Source organism: Diplotaxodon limnothrissa, linkage group LG15, assembly GCF_057381915.1.
Source record: "Diplotaxodon limnothrissa isolate DT_005_m linkage group LG15, D_limnothrissa_male_GT1.1, whole genome shotgun sequence".
NCBI lineage: Eukaryota > Metazoa > Chordata > Actinopteri > Cichliformes > Cichlidae > Diplotaxodon > Diplotaxodon limnothrissa.
Window position 1 is genome coordinate 19,126,735 of NC_140610.1, and position 26,303 is coordinate 19,153,037.

General features: G+C 41.0%; 1 protein-coding gene across 5 annotated transcripts in view; it reads left to right on the forward strand.

Moving 5' to 3' along the window:
* Nucleotides 1–26,303, forward strand: part of LOC146617401 (DNA (cytosine-5)-methyltransferase 3A-like) — a 95,715-nt gene that overhangs the window by 12,382 nt on the left and 57,030 nt on the right. For all 5 annotated transcript variants that reach the window (XM_085372340.1, XM_085372341.1, XM_085372343.1 and 2 more), the window contains exon 3: nucleotides 19,578–19,685. In XM_085372340.1, the coding sequence (XP_085228466.1) occupies nucleotides 19,578–19,685 (108 nt within the window). The remainder of the gene's footprint in view (nucleotides 1–19,577; nucleotides 19,686–26,303) is intronic.

The following is a 26,303-nucleotide window of genomic DNA, read 5'->3' on the forward strand; positions in this document are numbered from 1 at the left end:
AGTGTTTACTTATAAACACAAAGTTGACAACCACTTGAAAGAGTACTTCACAGTGATTACCACACGACTCTGTGTAGAGGCTAAAATGCTACAAGCCTGACAGCTCATTACTGCTGTAGTCACCTATTGATTATCAGGCTCTGGCTGCTTGGCATACACTCAGCTTCACCATCACTCTGAGTTCTTTGTGACATTTGTGTTAGCCTGCTGTCTGTGCAGATGCTTCCTTATTGTTGTCTGTTAGCAGCACTGTATTGTTGTTACTGTCCTGGATTCAATTTGTATTTCACTCTTTTTATTTCATGCATTAAAAATAAAAATAATCTTCACCTCTCCATTCCTCAAAAGCTGTAGACCCCCAAAATATTTTCCTCCTCCCTGAAGGGTTATCTTAAATAGGTCAAGTAACCAAAAGAGAAAAGGCCTGCTTGGTGATTTTTTACTTCTATCTGCCATTTTACACATATTAAAAAAAAACTCTATAACTGTCACAAGGGGTAGTGGAGAACTGAAAAGCAGAGCGGCACAACAGCTGGAGAGCACGAGCTTGATCTGGGACACGTTATGAATGTGCATGTTGTGCGGTAACTTGAGGCGAACAGACACGGGGTTGACAATGCCATGTATGGCAAAAGGGCCGATGAACTGGTGTGACAGTTTTTTTTGATTCAACCCACAAAGTGAGTAGACAGCCATACCTGTGGTCCCACAGCATACTCCGGGGCCAGGTGTCCGATGGCAGTCAGCAAGCGCCTTGTTTGTTCTTTAGTCCGGAGTAGGGTGGCCCGAGTCGCACGCCAGGCACGGCAGCACCTGCGGAGGTGAGCTTGCACAGATGGAACGGAGTGCTCACCTTCGATGGCAGGAACCAAAGGTGGTTGGTATCTCAGGGATGCTTTAAAAGGAGACTTTCCAGTGGCGGCGGAGGTGTGGCTGTTATGCGCATACTCAATCCATGGAAGCTGTTCACTCCAGGTCGACTGGTTATGGGAAGAGACGCAGCGGAGGCTCAAGCTCCCGGGTAGCTTGCTCAGATTATCCATTGCTCTGTGGGTGAAAGATGATGAAGAGAGACTGACCTTTGCGCCCAGAGCAGAGCAGAACTCCTTCCACACACGTGATGTAAACTGCAGCCCTCTGTCCGAAATGATGTCCTCAGGGAACACCCACTTGTTCAAGGAGCCTGAACACGTGGGTGGTGAGGTGCCGGGCCGTCTCCAAGGCAGTGGAAAGTTTCGGAAGGGTGACGAAATAAGCTGCTTTGGAGGAACGGTCGACAATGGTTAGAATTGTAGTATTACCCGTAGAGGGCGGTAATCCAGTGATGAAATCCAAGGAGATATGCAACCATGAGTGAGCTGACGTGGGGAGAGGCTGAAGAAGGCCCGACGGAGGACGGTTGGAAAGTTTATTCTGAGCCCATGTAGAACAGGCTGACAAAAATTCCCTGGCATCTTTAGTTATAGTGGGCCACCAAAAGTAGCGTCAGAGGAAGGATATGGTGTGGAGGACCCCCGGGTGGCACTAGAAACAGGCGGTGTGAGCCCACTGGAGAACCTGGGGGCGGACAGATGTAGGAACGAAGAGGCGGCCGGGTGGGCAGGTTCCTGGATCTGGCTCAGATTCTTGTGCCTCCTGGATGAGTGGCTCGATCTCCCATGACACGGCCCCAATTACGCAGGCGGGAGAATGGGCTCGGGGTCCGATTCCTCTTCTGTGGTGGAGAACTGCCGGGAAAGGTGGTCCGGCTTCACATTCCGTGATCCTGGCCTGTAGGTGATAGTAAAATCAAAGCAGGTAAAGAACAAAGCCCACCTAGCCTGCCGGGAGTTGAGACGTCTGGCCGAACGAATTCTTATCCTTTTTGTCAATGTGTGGGTTGTGGAGCACAAGCCAGGAGTGGCCTAATACTAGCAGGGTGAGCGGTGCCTTGAATGCAAAAAACAAATTCTCTCTGTGTGATTACCCAAAAGAGAGAGAGAGAGAGGCTCTGAAACATGGGTAATGCCGGGTAGACGCTGACCTGACAGTGCATGAACACGGAGAGGGTTTGGCAGTGTTTCTAGCGGCGAGCGAGCTGTCAGTGAAATTCGACTCCACTCCAGAGTCGATGAGAACAGAGAGAGAATAGGGCTTTGGAGCGTGATGCCACGCCCCCTCCCGCCATGACAGTAGGCCAAACAAAGCACACGGAAGCGTCAGCTATGGTTCGTACGTGCTGTGTTGTCAGTTGCAACATTAGATCACACGATAGGGAAGGCAAGAAGCTGGAAAATGGGCTCTCTTTTCATCGTTTCCCCTCCTGGAGGCAACGGGAGGGATCTCATGTATCCGATATTACTAAACGAAGACGTCAGGCTTGGATTGCAGCGGTCAGACGAGCGGATATCGAGTTCTCTGCCATCCCCAATTTTTTGTTGGTTTGCTTGCGGCATTTTCTTTCCGGTGAGTTCTAAATAAATTCATATCTCGCTTAATAGGCTTTTAGTGTTATTTTGAATGCGCTGAGGTCATAGATAATTAGATAAAACATCCTAATGTGTGATGCTGCAGAACCACGTCATGTTGACGGAGTAGCTTATTATTTGGCATTATTGCAGGCAAACCAGCATATGAAATATGAAACAGAAAAGAAAAGTATGTTTATTTTTTTTATTCAAGATCTGTTCACATGTACTTAGCAAGTACATACACATGAAATGCAAACTATTTACATGGCAACGCACAGCTGGCAGCCTCTGGCTGTATCTTGGTCATATGGTCAACGTACTCACAACGTGGAGGTTTAAAAACGGCCAAATCTTGTACCCAACCGTTTGTGAATTAGATGTGCGCCTCCAGGAATTTATAATTCCGAAAATGATTCGCCGTGTATGCGCTGACTCCACAGACAAGGTACACGAAGATATCGGGATAGGACAACGGCGGTAGGCTGTCTGGTTTTCCACTCCACTGCCTTTTTTCATACGGGTCCACATTACCGATGCACACTATTTTTTCCAAGTACCGTCTCTTGGCGTCTGGGCGCAATCGATTGCGATACAGCCCTTTGTCTTTTGCGCTGATTTTAAGCATAGTTCTGGCAGTCCTGCTTCCAACACAGTGTGTTTGTTTTGATTTGTGGTCTTCTGATATGGATTCAACCCAAGCGTGCATGTGAACTCCGGTGCGCACGTACTCGATCATGCACTCGATCACGAAGCATCAGTTCATTTTTGAGTCAGCGCGCGATCCTGGAGTAATTTTAGCACCATCATTAGAAAAAACTTGTGGCTGCTGACGAAACTGGAAAGAACATTGAGTGAGGAAGCCAGCACATTTGCCAAGTTCTCCAGAAAAAGCTCTAGGTGTAGGTAGGAATCTGTCTAATAGAACAGGTGTAGGAGCTGGTGCTGTGGCACTTACGGTTGGAGCTGCTGTCTCCTGCGGGGGTGCAGTGGCGGGTGGATTTACCGCCAGAGGTGTTCGCTGGGCTACAGCCTGTGTGAGGTTTGCAAGCTCACCTCGAATATTGGTAAACATCTGCTCATTACGCTCCAGCATTGCCACCAATGTGGCGAGAGTGGGGGTCGAGGCCGCTGAATCTGCTGAGTCCATTTTGTGGCTGGATGATTCTGTCAGAAGCGGTAGCGGAGACTCAAGCGCAGAGTAACACAAGTTAACAACATAACTGATTGCGAACTGTAATGTGATTACTGAATAAAGAACTGCGTTACCTAAAAAAAATTGTGTTTGTTCAGCCAACACTAGTGAGGTCAATGGGCACTTAAGTTTTCTTTTTTTGTGATAATAAATAATGGGCAGTAATCAGCTGTCTCACTACGGGGTTAGAACGATGCCACCTTAAAATGAAACTAAAAAGAAATATTGTAACTGCAATAAATATACTGAAAAATCTTGTATTGAAAGTAAAAAAAAATTGATAGTAAAAAATGATTAATTGAAACTTTACATTTTTTGTTTTCGCTTACATTTTTTTTTTTTTAGTTTCAATCCATTTTTGTCAGTCTCAATCCTTTTATTTCAGTTTCAATTTGCTGGCACTGTTTTGGCGTCCAGGGGCATGCTTGAGGGGCGGCGATTCTGACCCAAATGTATTTGTATACATTATAGTGCTGACCAATGACTGTAGAAAATAATAACGACTTAGCGGCTGCAGTCACGGACAAACTTGTATGTGTGGCTGTTCTGGAATGGCAGATGCTGAGAGGTTCAACGTTTACGTTACCGACTGTTTCAAACTGACAGCCTGATGTGTTCTTCAGTAAACTGGACTACCCAACAGAAGGACCAGATTTTCGGTAAGTTAAATGTGTTTGTAAGCTAATCTATAACTAATGTCCTTAGCTAGCTAGCTAGCTAAGATGAGCACTTGGCTGTTGGGAAAACTTGTTTTGTAAAGTTCATTTAGCTGATCTGTGCAGGTGATTTGACTAAAGAAATCAAGATTAAAGCACCCGGCTGCTCAGTCACTAACTGCCGTTACTGTATTATTATTACGAGTATTGTACTGTAAGAGGATCAGGCTGGACTCTGCTTCAGCTCCTGTGCAGAGCTGATTATTAAATATGTGCAAACAGCAGCATGTTTTCTGTTTTCTTGCCACATCTGTAAGGACAGTAACACCAACTTTAAAAAAGCTGGCACTTCAGCAACCCCTCAGTAACTACGGATTAAATATCCGTCCATCCATCTATCCATCCATCGATCTTTGTCCGCTTATCCAGGGCCAGGTTGTGGGGGCAGCAGCCTAAGCACAGAAGCTCAGACCTCCCTCTCCCCAGCCACCTCCTCCAGCTTGTCCAGGGGAACACCAAGGCGTTCCCAGGCCAGCCAAGAGATATCTCTCCAGCGTGTCCTGGGTCTGCCCTGGGGCCTCCTCCCAGTGAAAAATGCCTGGAACACCTCACCCAGGAGGCGGCCATGAGGCATCCTTGTCAGATGCCTCAACAACCTCAACTGGCTCCTTTCGATGTGGAAGAGCAGTGGCTCTACTCTGAGCCCCTCCCGGATGGCTGAACTTCTCACCCTGTCTCTCAGGGAGAGTCCAGCCACCCTTCAGAGGAAGCTCATTTCCGCCGCTTGTATCCATGATCTCGTTCTTTCGGTCACCACCCACAGCTCATGACTATAGGTGAGGGAGATTAACCAGTAAATTGAGCGTTGTTTTTACACTCAGCTCTCTCTTCACCACAACGGGCTGGTACAGCGTCCACATCACTGCAGCCCCAGCACCAATCCGTCTGTCGATCTTCGGGTCCCTTCTCCCGTCACTCGTGAACCCATATAGACACACAATACGGTAATATTATGTTGAAGCATGGAACGTATTACTCTGCGAAGCTCCTGACTATGGTAGCCGTAATGCTCCAACAATCCATCAAAACATTTTGGCAGATTTTTGAGAGCCATGTACCACATAAAATCAATTCGCGGTCAGTAAGCACAACCAGAATTCATACATAGAGCACACTTTTGAGAAAATTAAAGGATTTTAAGTGCACCTTATAGTCCGAAAAATACATTTCTAAAAAAGTTCTTGTGCTTAAAGTGCTTCACTGAGCTGAAATTTAAAATTAAAATATCTCAAGATATATAAAATAAAAAGAAAGTCAAAATTACAAGTGCCTCAAAGGCTTCGAACTTAACATCTTAGTATCTGAACATCTTACCTTGGGCATGGGCATCTGAGAGGCTACGCCCTTGACTATCTCTGATTGGTTTAGACCATAATGTGTGTCTGGGCATAATGTGTGTCTGTTGTTGACCACACAGAGACTTTCAGAGTTCGGCCGGTGCGACCTAGGATTTGGCAGAACATTAGCACATTGGCGGAATGTGCAGATGTCGCTGTGCGCTATTGGATTATTATTCCCCTTTTTGCACGACCAGCTCCCGATCATCAATCTTATGGTTGCAAGAAAATCAAACCTGTTTGAAATCCTGTCACCCCTTGTGAGAGTATCAACACAACCTCTCACACTGTGCACGCGCAAACACAGAAATGGAAGTGAAAAAGTCAGAATAGCGCCGCAGTGCAGGGTGTGATCTGGGCACAAGTGATGGATGCCCAGCTTGTATAACTTTGGCAAGCTCATCCGAGGCTTTTCGATGTGACCTCATAAAATTATCACGACCACAACAACCATGAAAACAGTTGGATGGACATTGCTGCTCAATTGCAGCTGCCTGGTCAATGTTTTTACATTAGCAATTTAGCAAAGTTGATGGTGGTGTGTGTGTCTGTGCAAGTGAAAGACTGAGAGGGAGAGAGAGGGAGAGCGAGAGACAGATTTTGTGTTATCAGGTTTATGTTATGGACGCAGGTCGCATCAGAGCATTGGGCCGTATAGTGTGAGACCATGCATCATGACCTATGAACTTCTAACTCCTGCGATTCAATCGCACAGTTTGAGCAGGAGCTGAATAAAACAACTGAAAAAATCGCACACAGTATGCCCAGCTTAAGCAGTACCTTCATGATTGGTTTAGGCCATGATATGGGTATAATGTTGTCTGCTGTTGGCCACACAGAGACTTTCAGAGTTGCTAAGACTTTTTTTTTTTTTTTACTTGAATGGCTGGTCACACTGATGCAACCTAGGATTTGTTTTTAGAAAATGTAAAAAAAAAAAAATGTTTAAAAACAAATGTAAGAGAAGAACTTGGGATCCTGAGTGTGTGAGAACAGAGAAGGATCAGCTTTATTTCAGATTTTAGAGATAAACTTTTTCAGTTTGTGATGATTCTGTTCTCTTTGTGATTACAGAAGCTGACCTTAGATTGAGACCTCAGCATCACCCAGTGGCAACAGACAAATCATCCTATATCTTCATTCTTTGTAGCAACTCCAAAACTGATCAAAAGAGTACAACGGTTATAGTACCACATGATGTGCTGTCAGTAAAAGCTGCAGCTGTTTGTAGATAAAGTTAAAGACAAAAAGTCAAAAGGATTAATCACCCATGTAACTGTGTCACCATATATCATGTATGTTGAACTAAAAGCTTCTGATCTGGAATTCTTTTACTGTTTTTGCCAATAGTGTGTTATTTACCATAAAGTAATCCGGAGTCATTAATACCAGAGAGAGCATAATATATATTTAAATATTTAACTTTCTTCAGGACTGAATATAATATCTTTAGGTAAAAGTCTAGAGCCTTCTGGGATTATCTGAGTACTTCTAACAATACACAAAGCAATGGTCTCCATCACAGTGTTCATGAAATGCTTGGTTTATCCGTCTTCTGAGGCGGGCCCAAGATGGAGTTCTGAAAAATGAAAAGAAAAAATTACACATCTTTTCTATAGTAATTGCTTTGAAGCACACACAGATGTCACACAGTAGAACTTTGTATTTATCTTTTATATTGGTTTAATTTTGAATTTAGTGTTTATTTGCGAGTGTAGTTTTAATTTCATGATTTTATTCTAATGTTTGTATTGCATGGTTTTTAGTGTTTTATTTGACTTTTTTTTTTTTAATCCACTGTGGATTGGCTGACATGGAACAATTAGCTGATAGGGATCACCTGCTGAGGTATGGGTGTATCCAGAGGTGGCCTTTCAGCTGTTTAAAGACCTATTAAAAGCAGGCTAGCTGAGCACAAGAGAGAGGCTCCAGACATGCAGAGGAACACAAGAAGGCCATGACGGACTCCAGTGCAGAATGCGAGCTGGGCTGGGATGTGATGGGCTCAGGTGGGGGACAGGAGACTCCTTCTCGTCTGTCTGGGACGAGGCTGGCGTGGACCCCGCTCTGGAGAAAAAATTTCTGGCCTGCTGGTGGACCCATAATGAACATTCATCTGGGGTTGCGGGACAATTACATCAGGGGATTTTAGTGCATGTAAAAAAAAATATTTTTATGGGTTTTAGAATTGTTTTATCTAGTCTCCGTGGGAATTTTAGCATATGGAGAACATTTTATTGTATACTTTTTTCTTAGTATTTTGGTTGTTTTATTTCTACTGTCCGCCTCGGGGAATAAACTGTTGTTGATCAGACCTGCTTCATCTTTGTGCCCTTGGTGTCTGACTCGCTCGCTCCCCCCTTGTATCTAAAGAACCAATTCTGGCACGACAACTTTAGTGTCTACATTACACACAAACACACACACACACACTTTTTGGTTTAAAAAAATTGTGGAAATGACCTATATGTGAGAAACATAGATAACAGAAATGCAGATTTTTTTTTTAATTTTTAAAATTTTTACAAATCAAAATAATTAAAAGTATAATTTTCCCATGCAATTACTAACTTAGCCATCTCCTGGGGTCTGGGCTTGTCCTTCCCAGCGCTCATGAGGCTGCTTTTGCTGCACTGCGGTATGAGGTGTGCAGAACACTTTGTGCTAACCTGTTGATGGGATCTTGTGCCGCTACTACATCACTGGCCTCCAACTCCTAAAGAGACACCGGTATCCCTAAATTTAGCAGATATTAACTGCAGGCTAGCTTGCTACAACAAATAGGCTAATGTTAGCATTTTACCACAACTTCACCAGATGTAGCTAAGAAAACTAAACGTATGTCCAGTCCAGTGGAATAGCAAGGAAAGATGAAGGAAAATGATGACTTACCTGCGGTTTAGAGGCTCCACCTGAAATTGAAGCAGCCATTGAAAGAAACAAGTACTAGTGGTCTCTATGATGTATACAATGCATGCTGGTCAGAATCCCTGCCCCTCAAGCGCGCACCCAGACACCAAAACAGTGCCAGCAAATTGAAACTGAAAAAAATGGATTGAAACTAAAAAAAATAAATAAACTATAAGCAAAAACAAAAAATACAATGTACAGCTTATATGTCAGTTACAGTTGTAATTGTTTTTCACTATCATTTTTTTCCCCACTTCCAGCACAAGATTTTTCAGTACATTTATTTCAGTTACCATATTTTTTTTTTCAGTTTCATTTTAAGGGGGCTAGCTCCGTATCTCTCAGTTAGTCATTCATGCTGTGGGCTGCTTCACTGTCTTGCTCTGCAGTTGGTCCTATTCCTCTCTGAAGGATCAGCAAAGCAGCTGGTGGTGATTTAAAAACTTTGGGTTTAACCACATCTGGTTTAGTTTAATAATAATCTTGGTAATGTATTATTTTACATTGGCCACCTTTTTTGTTGTAAATTTCAGTCCATTGTGGTGTGAATTTGTGAACATCAGTGTGTCAGCAGGCAAGTGTAAATATTGATATGAATGAACTGAATGTGTAAGAATGTAATCTGCAGAAACACTGTTTGAGCGTAAGTGGATCTCTTTCTTTTGACGGCTTCATCATCCAATGAATGGGTGAGGAGCAGATTCAGAGTAAAAGAGAGGAAGTAGGCAGATGTAGAGGGAGATCTAGGAATCGAGCACAGGAATAAAAGGACAGCGAGACAGAGAGGAGGATGTGGAGATGGGGACGAAAGAAAGAGGACAAGCTGTCTGCTGCTGATGGGATCCTCCTCTGCCGCCTGTTTTGCAGTCTGGTTGCTTAGCAACTGCAGTGGCCTAAAATAACCTGCCAGGGGACAGAAATAGACCAAAGATATTTGGACAGATAGTCTACTCTGTGTGCATGTGTGTGTGTGTCGTGAAGTGGTTTTTTTTAGCTCATTTGATTCATATATGACTTGAATCAATTGAGCAGCTTTGGGTTTGTTATGGTTAAACTACAGTGGTTTGAAGATGGACTATACTCCGGCTGTATATTTATATCTGCTGTAGTGATGTTTTAAATTAATAATAATAATAATAATAATAACTTTATTTATAAAGCGCTTTCAAACAAAGTGCTGTACAACTATTTGAAACTAAAAAGGTAAAAATTGTAAAAATATTATTATTTCATATTTTTATTTCAGCTTTTTATAGTTTTGTACAGTAATTGGCCCTTTGTTGTGGCACAGATAACTGAAAAATCTATTGGTTGTTTGTCTCAGATTTTTATTGCAATTTTCAACTTTTAATCACTGCATCTGATGTTTTGCAGTCAAGTTATGGTTAACAGCCTTAAAGTAGTAAGCATGCTGCAGAAGCCTTGAAACAGATACTTCATTCTAAATTGTCAGAAAACAGTTCAGTTGAAGGAAATCACTTTATCTCCTTTTTACATAAAATTACTTAAAACACAATTCATTATATATAAATATTTTTAAAATATCTGTCAGAGATAAAGGTTGCTGTATAGGGACAATGTCTTTGTTGCTTAAAGGTTAACAAAGGGATGTATGTACCAGTCACAAATTGAAATGGAATGCCTTTTACAATGAGAATATTTGCTCACCCTTCTGCAAACTCATATTTTCTCTCCCTGCTGAAGAAATGATCCAGTTTAACCTTTGCCTTTGCTTAAGATTTCAGGTTTCAGGACCACCTTTTCATGGCAAGAGAATTAATGTTTTCTTAGAGGAGCCATTACTGTTAGGAACCTTAGGGAAATAACACATATCATCAGCTATGTAGCTGCCTAACAATCTCACTGGTTAAACATTTTTTTAAAGCACACCACATACTTGAGTCCATTTTTGAGTGTGTGTTTCTCCGACCGTATGTCACGACAAAGGCATATGGACAACACATCAGGCACGCTGGTGCAAAGCCATTACCCAGTGCTCTAACTGGTTGCTAAGCCGATTGTCAGGGAAGTGACATCAGAATGTTTAGTCAGCACTGGAGGCAGTTGCTGAGCAGTTTCTGCACCTTAGCAACCACTCCAGTGTCCCTGTAACACTACGTCCTGCAGAGAAGAGCGAGGGGTAAAAAAACAAGCATGACAGCAGGAAGTACACGGTGCAGCAGTAAAGATGATATACATTATTGCAACAGGATGTCTATTTTTTCCTCATTGAGACAATCTACTGCCATGAAACATTAAAAAAGTCACAATACCATTAAACAAATGTGAACACTTTGAGGTATAAGAAGGATTGACATATTACAAGTATTTTTCTTCTTTATTATCCAAATTTGACATCTAGTAATACTGTCTCTTTTCGTAGTCATATAACGTTTTCTGAGTGGTAAATGTGGAACCCATAGTATATTTCATTACAAAATGTAAACAATTAACTTTGCACGAACTTTGTGGGGCTTATTGATGTTGATGATGATCAATATTTCTTTGTGAATTTTGTTTTTATTTTAATGCAGTTTAAAAAATTGTTTCACGTTCAGTTTTAAAATCCGTTTTGGAAAAGTTATTTTTACATCTAATTTAAGTTTGTAGTAACTTTAACACAGTTGGACCAAAATATTTAAACTCATGGAATTTCAAGATTCCATAAAGTCTAAAGTGGGGTTAGTTAGTAATGTAATTTTTTTTAAATTGACTTCTACATCATAATTTTGGAGTTTACAATTTTGGAGTAAAACTGAAATTAAGAAACTCTGTTATTAAAGTTTGTTTTTAAATGTGATTGATTATTGTATATATGATATTGTATCTGTTTTCCAGGAAAATATTTTAAATTTTCGAAGGAAAATTACTCAGCCCTGAACTGAATAAAGAGCTATTTATTTAGTGAGGGAAAAAAAGAACATTTAAACCCTAAGGAACTATTATCTTAACCTACTGAGAAAGCAGTGAACACATTTGTTATAATCTTAGTTTTTTCTGTCTTATCTTAAACAAGCTTTGAACAAGTTGGGCAAACCTCTGATTAAAAACGAATTTGCCCCTAACTGATACATTTAAAGCTCCTTGCTCTGCTTCAGCAGCACAAGAGACTAATGTTTCTCTGTGGTATCAGTGACATTTATTTAATTTCCGCCCGAGGCAGCGATGTGTATAAAGAGTGCTTGGATATAAATAAAAAAAAACCTGTAATGAGAATCTCTTCAGCAGGGGGATCGCAGCCTTCTAGCTAAAGTAAAACACCCTTAAACCTAAAAGCATAATTTGGATGAAACCACATTAAATTTGGAGCAGGTGCATCTTATTTTGTTTGGCTCTCTCATATGTCTTCTTGGGTTCATTGAAAACTTTGGTGCAACCTCTGCTTCTGAGCAAGTCACACTTTGCATTGGGATCATGTAAGAAAAGAGAACGACTCCATTATTGTCCAAAAGGTTATCAAATACCTCCAAAAATGCAGGGAGGCAGGGTAGGAAGGGAATCCAAACACAACACTCCCAGCTGCCCAGGAGAGATAGAAACAGGTGAGGGTCCAATTATAATCTTTTAATGGGTGATACGAGTTTGTATAATCAATGTAAGAAAATAAGAACAAACAGGAGAACTATGGTCACAGCCAAATGTCTGATTTGGGGGATTTCTCTCTAACTATTATAGAGTCTTTACCTTACTATATAAAGCACCTTTATGAGACCATTGTTATCAATTGGCACTATATAAATAAAGTTTAACTTAAAATAAAACTAAAAGAAACTCCTAACAGAGCTATATTTAGAAACAAACTGGTTTTTAAAATAATAATAATAATAATTCAAACTGAATTTGAAAGTTCGCTCACTTACAAACATATGAACAGTATCTAGTTTACCTGGTAGGTTCATTTTAATGGAAAGGGATATAATATCAACAAAAAAATCCAGAAAAAACACATTTCATAAAAGTTATACATTGATTTACACTGAGTGAGTACAGGGAGTGCAGAATTATTAGGCAAGTTGCATTTTTGAGGAATAATTTTATTATTGAACAACAACCATGTTCTCAATGAACCCAAAAAACTCATTAATATCAAAGCTGAATGTTTTTGGAAGTAGCTTTTAGTTTGTTTTTAGTTTTAGCTATTTTAGGGGGATATCTGTGTGTGCAGGTGACTATTACTGTGCATAATTATTAGGCAACTTAACAAAAAACAAATATATACCCATTTCAATTTTTTATTTTTACCAGTGAAACCAATATAACATCTCCACATTCACAAATATACATTTCTGACATTCAAAAACAAAACAAAAACAAATCAGCGACCAATATAGCCACCTTTCTTTGCAAGGACACTCAAAAGCCTGCCATCCATGGATTCTGTCAGTGTTTTGATCTGTTCACCATCAACATTGCGTGCAGCAGCAACCACAGCCTCCCAGACACTGTTCAGAGAGGTGTACTGTTTTCCCTCCTTGTAAATCTCACATTTGATGATGGACCACAGGTTCTCAATGGGGTTCAGATCAGGTGAACAAGGTGGCCATGTCATTAGTTTTTCTTCTTTTATACCCTTTCTTGCCAGCCACGCTGTGGAGTACTTGGACGCGTGTGATGGAGCATTGTCCTGCATGAAAATCATGTTTTTCTTGAAGGATGCAGACTTCTTCCTGTACCACTGCTTGAAGAAGGTGTCTTCCAGAAACTGGCAGTAGGACTGGGAGTTGAGCTTGACTCCATCCTCAATCCGAAAGGCCCCACAAGCTCATCTTTGATGATACCAGCCCAAACCAGTACTCCACCTCCACCTTGCTGGCGTCTGAGTCGGACTGGAGCTCTCTGCCCTTTACCAATCCAGCCACGGGCCCATCCATCTGGCCCATCAAGACTCACTCTCATTTCATCAGTCCATAAAACCTTAGAAAAACCAGTCTTGAGATATTTCTTGGCCCAGTATTGACGTTTCAGCTTGTGTGTCTTGTTCAGTGGTGGTCGTCTTTCAGCCTTTCTTACCTTGGCCATGTCTCTGAGTATTGCACACCTTGTGCTTTTGGGCACTCCAGTGATGTTGCAGCTCTGAAATATGGCCAAACTGGTGGCAAGTGGCATCTTGGCAGCTGCACGCTTGACTTTTCTCAGTTCATGGGCAGTTATTTTGCGTCTTGGTTTTTCCACACGCTTCTTGCGACCCTGTTGACTATTTTGAATGAAACGCTTGATTGTTCGATGATCACGCTTCAGAAGCTTTGCAATTTTGAGACTGCTGCATCCCTCTGCAAGATATCTCACTATTTTTGACTTTTCTGAGCCTGTCAAGTCCTTCTTTTGACCCATTTTGCCAAAGGAAAGGACGTTGCCTAATAATTATGCACACCTGATATAGGGTGTTGATGTCACTAGACCACACCCCTTCTCATTACAGAGATGCACATCACCTAATATGCTTAATTGGTAGTAGGCTTTCGAGCCTACACAGCTTGGAGTAAGACAACATGCATGAAGAGGATGATGTGGACAAAATACTCATTTGCCTAATAATTCTGCACTCCCTGTATTTGATACTCTACAACCCAGCCAGAATTCTGGCACGTAAATTACAGTCAATTACAGATAGTCCTAATCTGAAATTGTTATGTTTATAAAGTCCACATGCTTACAGAATCAGATTCTTCCACTCGTCCATTCTCTACTCGACCCACTGTGTTGGGAGGAAGAAAAATGACCTAAAGAACACCATCCCCAGAATCAAGCATGGATGTGGCTGTTTTTTCTGCTAAAGGTATAGGATAACTTAATCAAAGTGAGGGACCAGTGAGAAGCTCCTTCTCTCAACCAGAACGCTAAAGATAGGTCATGAATGGGTTCATTTCTTTGTGATTAAGCACATTTACAAATTCAGCAGGGAATAAAATAATTATTTACCCCCACTGTAAGGTGCTCCACCAAAAACTTTCTTGTGATTGCTTTTCTTGCTTGCCCGCAGTTTGCATGGGTGATGTTGACTTGTCTGCAAACTTCTCACCAAGCAGTAGTGCAACTGTAAAAGAACCAACTGCCTTCAAAGTAAAATTGTTGCCTTTTGAACACTCCCAGATACATACGAGATAGAAACATGGGTGATATGTTTGAAATGTTTGCTAGAGTGGTGAGGTAGAAATTTCCCTTTGAAAGCAAACATTCTCCATCTCGGATTTGAGTTGCACTTTTCCAATTTAGTAGTTAGCTAATGTTTGCAGACAAGTCTGCATCTTCCATAGCAATCTGCTAGTAACCAAAGCAATCACAAGGTTTTTGATGCAGTGCCCTCTTTGTGACTGATTTCCCTTAGCCATGGCAAGCAGCCGCCAGCAATCAGTCCTGTAATACACATTTTTCCCTACTCTCAGAAAAATTATGGTTCTGAAATGGTTCTTCAGATGTCTGGTTCTTTAAAGAACCATTGTTTGAAAGGTTCTTTGTGGCACCAAATAAGGTTCTTCTATGGCATCAGTCTAAAGAACCACTTTTGGTTCCAGTTGGCACCTTTATTTTTCTGAGTGTAGTGGCCAGAGGTTGCAAGGGTCTTTTGGCCTGTGTGATTAAAGCCTAACCAAACCAAAACCATTTAGTTGGACCTCTCGAACATCTCTTCCTGGGCAGTTTTCCATAATGATATTTTACACAGGGAAAGACCCAAATTCAGGAAAAATGCAGAGTAGAGATAAAGACACACAGTCTGAATCTTTAATCCAGAAACAGGCAGTGAGGCAAACCGTCCAGTAGCAGCAGGCAAAGACAGACAAAGACTGTGAAGCAGTTCAAAGCATTATACACAAAAGGATCAGTAGGCAACAAAAGCTGGAAAACAGTGAGTTATACTAGAAAAATGAGGAACATGCCTTGAAAGTTTGACTGGGAAAAGCACAAGACAACTCCTCTGGCCATTGAGGAGTAAAAAAGCGGTTAAAAAAGGAGGTATATTCACTTAGGAGACTAATGGGAGACAGGTGTGGCAGACTAAACACAGGTAACACTAATGAGATAAACAAAGCTGTTATTTCCCCATCACATTCAGCATGTTTAATTTATAGAATCTGTAAATACCTGTTATAGTAATACTGTCAAACAACAGACTCCAAGCAAACGCAGTTCACTGGACCTATATCCAGTCTAAAAGAATCCAGATGTGACAATCCACATAACAGTTTCACCATGTATCTCATCATAAAATTGGCTTCTTTCACTTGTTTTACTGATTTAGTCGTGGCAAATAGCCTCATAAAGTTTAAGTGCCTCAGCAGTCCCCGATGTTGTCTCATTTATCTCGATTAACAGAAACATTACATTTGTGGTTTCCTATTTTAAAGAAACTTCACGACATTTAGAAGTTAATGTGCGCTTTATTGTGACATAATTATTTTGTAATTTCAGCGCTGAATGTGTTGCATGTCTCCATCTGTTTTTCATTTATCACAGCAGAGTTTCGCTGTCCATAGCCTGAGGTGTCTTTTTGTCCTCTCGGAGCACGCTGCATGACTGTTTCACACTTTCGTGTATCACAATTTTGAATCATTGGGATTTTTTGAAGTTGCAATTCATACCAAGTTAAATTGCATACCTAAGTCCGAGGAAAGCCACTGTTGTCACACCACTGAGCTGCCAACATTTTCACCATAAGGACATTGTAGAAGTGTTGTTTGGTGTAATATAAAAAAAGAGAAATTAATGTGGACAAATTTCATTTCAGCTCATCGTCACACAGAGCACTGTGGTGTCCTTTAACACCCAGCACACACAGGTGCAGCAAGCTATTTTTATTCCCTATATTTTTGTAAATTACACCATTGCTAGTCTACCAACAGCCTAAATTAATTGATTTTGGTTCAGATAAAGGCGCCTACACGCTTTGGGATTTTTGCATTGTTTTCTGCAAGAAACACAGTGTGAAATTGATCTAATGAACTTGTGTAGGACATCAATTTCGATGCCTGTAGACTATACAGTGACAGTATGTGCTGAACTGGGGCAAAGGTACATCACTGTTCAATGCTACGACCTCCGAGCTGGGTCATAATAACAGTTGGGGGACACATACAAACAAGGCTTCAGCTGTTGAAACCTCTTTATTGTTGAAATCACAAATATTTTGTATTTCCACCCTTGAGGATATTTGAAAGTGCATGGGATTTTTCCCAACCAGTCTACATGTGTTTTGTGGACTTTGACCACATCTCTTGGGGTGTCCTGTTTGGGAGTGGAATATCAGTCCCATTGTTACGAGGGAATAAATCTCAGTATAACTGTAGTTAGAGCTCTGTTTGAATTGCTGGGAATAAGTCAGACTCTTTCCTGTTGGGCTTTGGACTCCTCTAGAGCTGCCTTTTGTCACTGTTTCTGTTCATAATTTTTATGGACAGATATTTTAGGTGCAGCCAAGTAGTGGGGTGTGTCAGGTTTGATGGGGTCATAGTCATGTCTCTGTATCTTGCAGATGTAGTCCGCCTAGCTTCATTGAGTAAAGACCTTCAGCTTACATCGGGAAGGTTTCGAGTAGGGCTGGGCGATATGACCCAAAATTCATATCTCGATATTTTTTAGCTGGATGGCGATATAAGATATATATCTCGATATTTTTTAAAGCCATAAAGTAAGAACAAAAAGAGAGTTCTTAGTCAAAGCTGTGTCCCAGATGTCACGCAGGCACTTTTATTAACATACAGCATAGATGTGCATGAAAAAAACTACTCAAAAATAAATTATGAGTATTTATTAAATAATAATGCTCCATAAATAAACGAAAAATATGTTGTTGTTGTCCATAACAAAAAGCTCACAATTGTGCAGTCAAAATGTAAACTAAAAGACGCTGAGCATAATAACATAGACCGATTTCACAGCTGCTCTGTTCCCAACTTCTACTGCGTGACTGACAGCCTGGAGTTTGAAATCCGCTTCAGGTGCCATTTATGGTCCTTATACACACACAATATGGTAATATTACGTTGAAGCACAGTGCGTATTACTACGCGAGGCTCCTCGGACAATCCATCAAGCGGTGCAGCTCCGTAGCTTACCAAAGTCGTACTAAAACATTTTTTTGACAGATTGATGAGCGCCGTGTTCCACATAAAATCGGTTCGCGATCATCAAGCAAAACCAGAATTCATACATAAGGTGCGCTGTCAACTTTTGAGAAAATGAAAGGATTTTAGGCTGTGCATCCCCTGTGGGCTGCATGGCGTTAGCGTGGTTAGCTCGTTAGCATGGTTAGCTCGTTAACACGTTGACGCTGTCCAGTCCCACGCACGGAGCGATGTGCAGTAACTCGTTAACGGAGATTTGCCGTGTTCATATTGTCGCTGCCTGCAGGTGAAGCTATGGGGGAGGAGGGGGAGTTGTGTTCAGTGAAAGAGAGGCGAGGCCGAGTAATGTTGCGTAGAGACAAAAGTGGACGAAAGAGAGGCAAACTTATGGCTCCACAACTAATTATAACGTATATATCGATATGAAGGATATGGTCACATCTTATATCTCGTATAAAAATATATCGATATTTTTAAAAAACTCGATATATCGCCCAGCCCTAGTTTCGAGGTTTGTATTGAGTTTCTGGGCAGATAGAGAGACTGACAGGCCTGTTGTCATGTAGATGCTGTACTGGTCTGTTGTGGTCAAAAGAGGCAGCAGCGTGTTAAAGCAAAGGTCTCAATGAACTTGTGGGTAGTAATCAAAAATTTGAGGTACAGCAGAAAAGAGCTTCCTTTAACAGATGCCTGGGCTCAGTTTTAGAGGTTTTAGGGCTTGGTCATTTTCATATTCAGGGTGCTCCTTCACATCAAAGGGAGCCAGTTGAGATGATTCAGACGTGTGAACACGACACTTACTACATGCCTCCTAGGTGTTTCTAAGATATTCATCTGGGTGGAGAGCCCAGTGCAGATTCAGGGCACGCTAGAGAGATTATGTCTCTTGCCTAGTTTGGTTTCCTCCTGAAAGAGCTCGAGGATATGCCTGGGGAGAGGGAGGTCTCGGCATCTCTGGTTAGACTGGTGCCTCTTGTGAGCTTGATAAAAAGCGGAAAGTGAATGTATAGAAGTTTTATTTCTACATTCTCCCTTTGTGGTTATTTGTTTGTTTTTTCTACCTCTTCATGGCAGTATCTCGGTGAGCAGCTCTTAAAAGAACTACACCTCTGACAGAATATCTTAAATATTTGGAAAAAGTTAACAGAATGACAAAAAATACGACTCAACACACAGTTACATATGGTAAGAATTGCTCAAAAGATTGATTAAATAGTAATGTAACTAAAATAAAGGCTCTCAAAGGGTAAATTCTGGAACAAAACACATCAAAATGCAATGTAAAAAAAAGCTAAATATATAACAATAAAGTGGCACTATAAAGAAAAGTTGTTTAATAAATTCAAAAAGCAGAATAAATAAAATTACTTACTAAATGTAGTTAAAAAACAACAAGCACAGTGAATGTTAGATGGCAATAAAGTGGCTTAGTATAACAGCCTTCTGGAGCTCTGTGTCCATGCTTAGATCAATCATGAGCAGGTCTGGTAGTACAACATCCTGTCTGCGTCACAGCTGGAGTTCATGTCTGCAACCATGTAATTTACTGGTTTTCGCTTTCACATTGGGCTCATTTATAGATATAGAACTGCTTTGTTCAATCAGGACATGGTCAAACTTTAAATTCCTTGTTTCAGTAGCGTGTTTATCTCTTTTCCTTTTTCTTTAAAGGGAAAAAAAACATAGAATCTGTGAATAGTGGCTTTTTTAAAACCAGGAAACAACTTAGTTATTAATACTGCTATGGTGCCCTGTACTCATTACATCCTGTTTTTCAACTTCTGCCCTGAAGAGCTTCTTAGCCACATTGCCCTTAGTCAGTGTTGCTTTAATGCGGTCTTACTGCTGACATCAATTATAACTTCATACAGCCTTCGTTGAGTGTTTGATGTGGGTTCTCTGTAATTTCACAGAGTGAAGATGGTGCAGACCAGGACAGTCCAGAGGAGGGGACACCGGCGAGCCCCCGCAACAAGCGCAGAGTGGGTCGTCCCAGCAGGAAACGCAAACAGCTGCTTCCTGTGAGTACTGTACTTAAAGCCTGATGGTGTTTTGTGCTTTAAACTGCAGAAGAATGATTGATTATCTGTTCACCTATTAAAAAAACTCCCCTCTCTAATCTGCAGAGGTTTGTTAAACATGCATGCACTACTTTCCTTCTTATTCATTCATACCTGCGAGCTTCCGTGCATCAGCTGTAGTCAAATCATATCATACAGAAACACACTGATCTGGAGGCGCATTTACTGCATTAAGTGTCACATTTGAGTGTGTCTGACATAGTAGCTTGTGTGGGTTGCTTTTTTCTGCTTCAGTGTGTTACAGAGAGAGACTTCTTTCTTAATCAGCATCTTTGAAAGGGGGAGTCCCCTACACATTGACTGTTTGCAAATGTAGTCATCGCAGTCCTCCACATGTAATGGCAGTTTAATACACTCATCAATTTCTGGTCAGCATGGCTCCAGCCCCCACATTTTCCATATACCACTTAAAGTCTGGCTGGAACAGAAGTTAGATAATCTCTAGCATCAGTTGAAGTCATAAAAATATGACTTTAGGTTGGTGGATTGCTCAGAAGTGGGCATGACTTGAATGTAAGAAGCACAAACTGACTGATACTGAGCTGTAGAAAAAAGAAGTAGGAGGAGGATAAAGGACTCAACAGTTGTGAGCAAAGTTTTTGCCACCTAAAATCCAAACGCACTCCTCCACCTATGATATCTTTCCCAGCCTCTGCCAAATGCAAGCCAACAGTTATCACTAAGGTTAGTTTAATGTCCCAAATCATATTTTATTGGATCATTGTAAGATGAGTGCTCACATTTTGCAAGAAAAAGACATTATGTTTGGCATTTAAATGATTAGCACTGGTTTTTTCATCCATCTATTCATTTTCCTGTGTTTATCCAATTCAGGGCTGGAGCCTGTCCCAGCTTTGGCAGGGCAAGTCCAGGGTGACCTGTCCAAGGTGGGTGCACCCTGGACAGTAACATAGAGTCGCAACTTAACAGCCTGTCTGATGTACTTCTAGCTTAGATATAATGACACTTTGCTGTTTTTCAACAAATATCTAGTTTGTTAGCGCTTCGATGTGGGTATGAAACCAACTCCAATTTCTTCCAAACCTTGTGCTAACTTTGCATTACCTGGTAACCTGTGCTTGTGAGCAGATATAACAGCAGATTTAACTCTCTGCACTTCTACATCCTCCATCTGTCTTCACTGTTCTTGAATGCTTCACCAACCTCTTCCCAACAGTTACCTGGCTAGTTAGCATTACCCAGCATGCCTTTTGGTGATGTCATTTTGCAAATGTGTTATTAGTGATTTTTCCTAATAACACTTACCAGAGTTAGTGTTGGGGCAGTGATTTTTGTCTTACAGTAATAAACTTATAATACATTTAAACCACTTGGAAAGCCTCAGCATGCACTTTATCTGTTCACCAGTAGGGCAGGATTTTAAAATTTTTAATCATGAATGAAATGATGGTACATTTGGTAAGTCAGGCACTAACAGCCACCCAGCCTCATATAATAATGTGACCCTTTATTCAAAATGCAATTTTTGAACTTTTCTCCAGCAAAATATATATATAAAAAAACAGGTTAAAATTTTCAGGGAACCAGTGCTTGTTTCTAGTACTTGTTTCAGAAACTATTGTATAAAAACATTTTGGTTTAAGACTGTGACACCTGGAGTGGGTGTAAAATTTATTTAGTCCCAGTTTTTAAACAGAACTTAAATGTGTTTTTCAGGACTGAACATTTAATGTCTTATGAAGTTATGAGGGTTCACAAATACTAGAAAAAAGGTGACTTAACAAAACAAGAGGTTTCAACCCACCCCTGTGTATTTCAAGGGTCTGTCAATCAGGAAAAATAGTGATACTTAGAAGGAAACATTTTCTATGACTTCTTTAAATATGTCAAACAATCTGCTAATTTTACAGTGCCTGGTGGAAAGCAGGACCCACATTTATTATGAGAATGTTGCTGCTGTATTTGTCGTTTACTTTTACCCATTGTGACTATGTTCCTTACTACTCCTTTTCAAGCTTTACTCTGAGTTTGAGCTGGCATCCATCCAATCTCTCTTAGTGCAGCAGTAAATAACCTGTGACTCGTGTTACAGAGCTGCATTAGCACTGTAATAATTACACTGTGTGGTATATTTCATCACTAGCACTGACTTCAGGTCTTTGGCAGTTCCCCTCTGTCATATTTCTCTCAGCATTCATTCTCTAACCGCTTACTTTGTGTGTATTGTGTGTGTGTGTGTGTCTTTGTACCGACTGAACTCTGTGGCAGAATCAGCAAGTCAATATAGCTGATCAAACAGCCCCAGACAAGAGGAATACTGAGTGAACTACTCAGAAGGAAAGAGAGTGTGTGTGTGTGTGTGTGTGTGTGTGTGTGTGTGTGTGTGTGTGTGCTGATATCCTTGCACGGACCAAAAACCTTTGTTGTGAGGTCATTTAGGCAGGTCCTCACATTTTATAAGGCAATAGGTGGGTTAGGATTTGGTTTCAGCGCACAAAGGGTTGTAGTTATGGTTCATTGTGATGGTTGAAGATTAGGATAGATTAGATTGTCAGTTAGTGCCCTCATAAATATAGAAAAACCAACGTGTGTGTATGTTTGTGGATATGCATGTGTGCAGGAGAGCAGGTCTGATCATGCTTTGATGTCTGAGCCCTGACAAAGCGAGCAGGATGAATGTGGGTCCTGTCAGACACAGGCACACAGTCACACAGTCACACACAAATGTATTTCCATAATCTCTGTGGGGTTTACTTATTGACACTGAGCATTCCCTTAACCTAACACTAACAATCACAAGTGAATATTTAAGCTTAACTTTAATTACTTTAAACAGGAGGAAAAAAAATCTGATTACTCAACCAGTCTGAAAGTAAGAAAACAGACATAACTGACAAATCATCAAATCATATTTTAAATGTCTCATTTCTTTTCTAAATGTACTTGTATATTGTTCACATGTTGAAATAAATTACCAAATTACCAAATGTCCCTGAACTGTGAGGCATTTTGTACAGCGTGTATGGAGCAACCCAATTCCTACATCACTACTGCCTCAAAACTTGTTAGTTTCCATCTCACTACATCTTCTAGTAGCGGGTGGTGTTGCAATATCTTAGTAACACCAGTGAAGTTCTTTAACCGACTACCCTACAAATACACAATGTAATGACTGAGTTGCAACATTACAAACTGGCGATGTTGCCAACTTTGCTTTGTGGCTGAAAAACAAGCAGACAGCACAGAAACTTTTCTACAATGTGTAACCTAATTCTAGATGTTATTATTGTATTACCCTAATTAAATATTTCTACAATGTGTAACGCTACTGCAGTGCTGTACTACATACATATTCAGGATGTCTTTTCCTTCTGTGGCTTCTCTTAATAACTTCAGCAATCAAGCTAAGTGGTTATATAAAGGTGGTTATCAATTCATAAATCAGCCCAGGTATTCCTAATCTTGGCTTGCATGTACAGATCTAGTAACTGTAGAACAATTTTACAAAGGAAGATAAAAGTATAACATTAGAAAAATACAGATGTTAAATATGTAATTCAGAATGAAACCAACAAACAAAGCTTCTGCACACAAATCAGCTGTGTGTGTCTGAGAGGAAAAATATAGTACTAAAAGTACTATATGCATGTGTGTGTGTCTGTAAGTGTGTGAGAGTATGTGTGCTCTGTGCACTTTAGTTAGTAAGACTGGAAAAGTGCTCTATAAATAAAGCTTATTGAAACGAGAAAAGAAAGTCAACAGACATGCCTACTCTGTATCAAAGTTAACAGACTGATTTGGATTACAGCCTTTTTGATATATAATTTACAACTGCATGTTCAATTAAGTTGTATATGTATGTGTGTGTGTGTGTGTGTGTGTGTGTGTGTGTGTGTGTGTGTGTGTGTGTGTGTGTGTGTGTGTGGTTGTTTGTGAGGCAGTTTTAGCGTTGTTCTTTCAGTTGCAGTGGTCTAAGAACAAGTGAAAGAAGCTGAAAGAATAACAAATACAAATACAAACATCAAACCACTTACCTACATTTTATATAAGACGGCAAGTAAAAGGCTTAAGTGCCCTGTTTTCACTTATAAAACAAGTTTAACCTTCTTTGCAGCCAACAGGAAAATATAGCAAGGAATAAAGTTGCTTATAAGAATTGCTGTCTCGTATTAATTTTTGTCAGAGAAAGTCAAAACTGTAAACTACCTCAAAAAGACCCCTCTTCTAACTGTGCACTTAGGACCACAGGCTTTTCCACCAATGGTAACGCCTTTTTCCACAGAACTGACTGGTCATTAAGCTGGTTTTGTACTTGCTGCTGTCTTATCTCGTGCATAACCTACTGTAGGTGTGCAGCATAAGTTGGCATGGGAATGTAGCCCCTATAAGAATTCATCTAAAAACTCGTGATTAAACTTGAAGTTATCTATTGGAGCCAACTCATCCTCTGGGCTTTACTTTTTTCTGTTAGTAATGTGAAACGTAAGCAGACATAGGAGAGCTTTTATGTATAGAAGGGGTGGGCAACTCCAGGCCTCAAGAGCCGGTGTCCTGCAGGTTTAAATATCACCCTGGGTCAACACACCTGAATCAAATGATTAGTTCATTACCAGGCCTCTGGAGAACTTCAAGAAATGTTGAGGAGGTAATTTAGCCATTTAAATCAGCTGTGATGGATCAAGGATACATCTAAAACCTGCAGGACACCGGCTCTCAAGGCCTGGAGTTGGCCACCCCTGATGTATAGGCTAGCATTTATTTGGCCGACTTGCAATGGATAAACAATGCATCATCATCAAATTGACTATTTACACACATCCCTGAAGTTTTAAATTCAAATTCAAATTTTATTTGTCACGTACACAGTCATACACAGTACGATATGTAGTGAAATGCTTGGACAACTGCTCGTGACCTAAAGAAAACAAAAAAGGAAAAGGCTATGAATAAGATAGGAAATAAATATGAAAAATTAAAAAGGGTAAATTTAACTAGGAAGGAATAGAATATAAATTAAGGTTAAAAATGAAATAACTGTACAACACAAATTAGAATGAAGGGTAAATTTAACTGGGAAGAATAAGATAAAGATAAATATATAAATTAAAGTTGAAAATAAAATAACTGTACAACAAAATACACAATACACAATATAGAACTATATAAGAATGTATGAAGAAATCTAAATATAAATAAATATATACACAATAACAGCAGCTGTACAAGTATTAACCGGAAATGAAGAATATAGTGACCAGTGTTGTGCAAAACCAAAGTCCAGAAAGTCCAGTGTGTGTGTAAGAACCATATGTGTGGGTCAGTACTGTGTGGTGGTGTGATTGAGAGACCGTATCGCCTGCGGGAAGAAGCTCCTCCTCAGTCTCTCTGTGTTGGTCTTCAGGGAGCGGAATCGCTTTCCTGACCTCAACAGAGAGAACAGTCTGTTGTTGGGATGGCTGAGGTCCTTCACGATCTTCCTGGCCTTGGTCCAGCACCGCCTGCTGTAGATTGAGTGCAGGTCAGGGAGCTCGGAGCGGATGGTGCGCTCAGCTGACCGCACAACCCTCTGTAGAGCTCGTCTGTCCTGCATGGTGCTGTTCCCGAACCAGGTTAAGATGTTTCCCGCCAGGATGCTCTCTATGGTGCACGAGTAAAAGTTCCTGAGCACCTTGGAGGGCAGTTGGAAGTCTCTCAAGCGTCTGAGGTGGTAGAGACGCTGTCGGGCCTTTTTCACCACGGTGTTGATGTGACAGGACCATGACAGGTCCTGCGTGATGTGAACTCCGAGGTATTTGAAGCTGTCCACTCTCTCCACTGGGCACTCGTTGATGACGGGGGTCTGGTAGTTCCTCTCCTGCTTAGTGCTGAAGTCCACTATCAGCTCCTTTGTCTTACTGACGTTTAGAAGGAGGTTGTTCCTCTGGCACCAGTTCTCCAGATTCCTAATCTCCTTCAGGTAGGCCGTCTCGTTGTTATCAGAGATCAGGCCCACCACGACGGTGTCGTCAGCAAACTTGATGATGGTGGTGGAGCTGGTAGTGGCCACACAGTCATATGTGTACAAAGAGTACAGCAGGGGGCTCAGAACACACCCCTGGGGGGCTCCAGTGCTGAGAGTGGTGGAGGCTGAGACATGTCCGCCCATCCTTACTGCCTGTGGTCTGCCAGTTAGGAAGTTGGAGATCCACTGACACATAGATGAGCTGAGTCCCAGATGCTCCAGCTTGGTGGTGAGTGTGGAGGGAATTATGGTGTTAAATGCAGAGCTGTAGTCTATGAAGAGCATTTTAACATAATTCCCCCTTCTAGTGTCCAAGTGAGTGAGTGATGTGTGGAGGAGATGAGAGATGGCATCGTCTGTGGAACGATTTGGACGGTAAGCGAACTGTAGTGGGTCCAGTGTGTCTGGTAGTGAAGAAATGATGAAGTCTCTGACCAGGCGTTCAAAGCACTTCATCACTACTGAGGTGAGGGCTACAGGGCGATAGTCATTGAGAGAAGCAGGGTGGGGTTTCTTCGGGACAGGAACAATGATGGACTCTTTGAAGCATGTGGGGATCACCGACTGAGATAAAGAGATGTTGAATATCTCAGTGA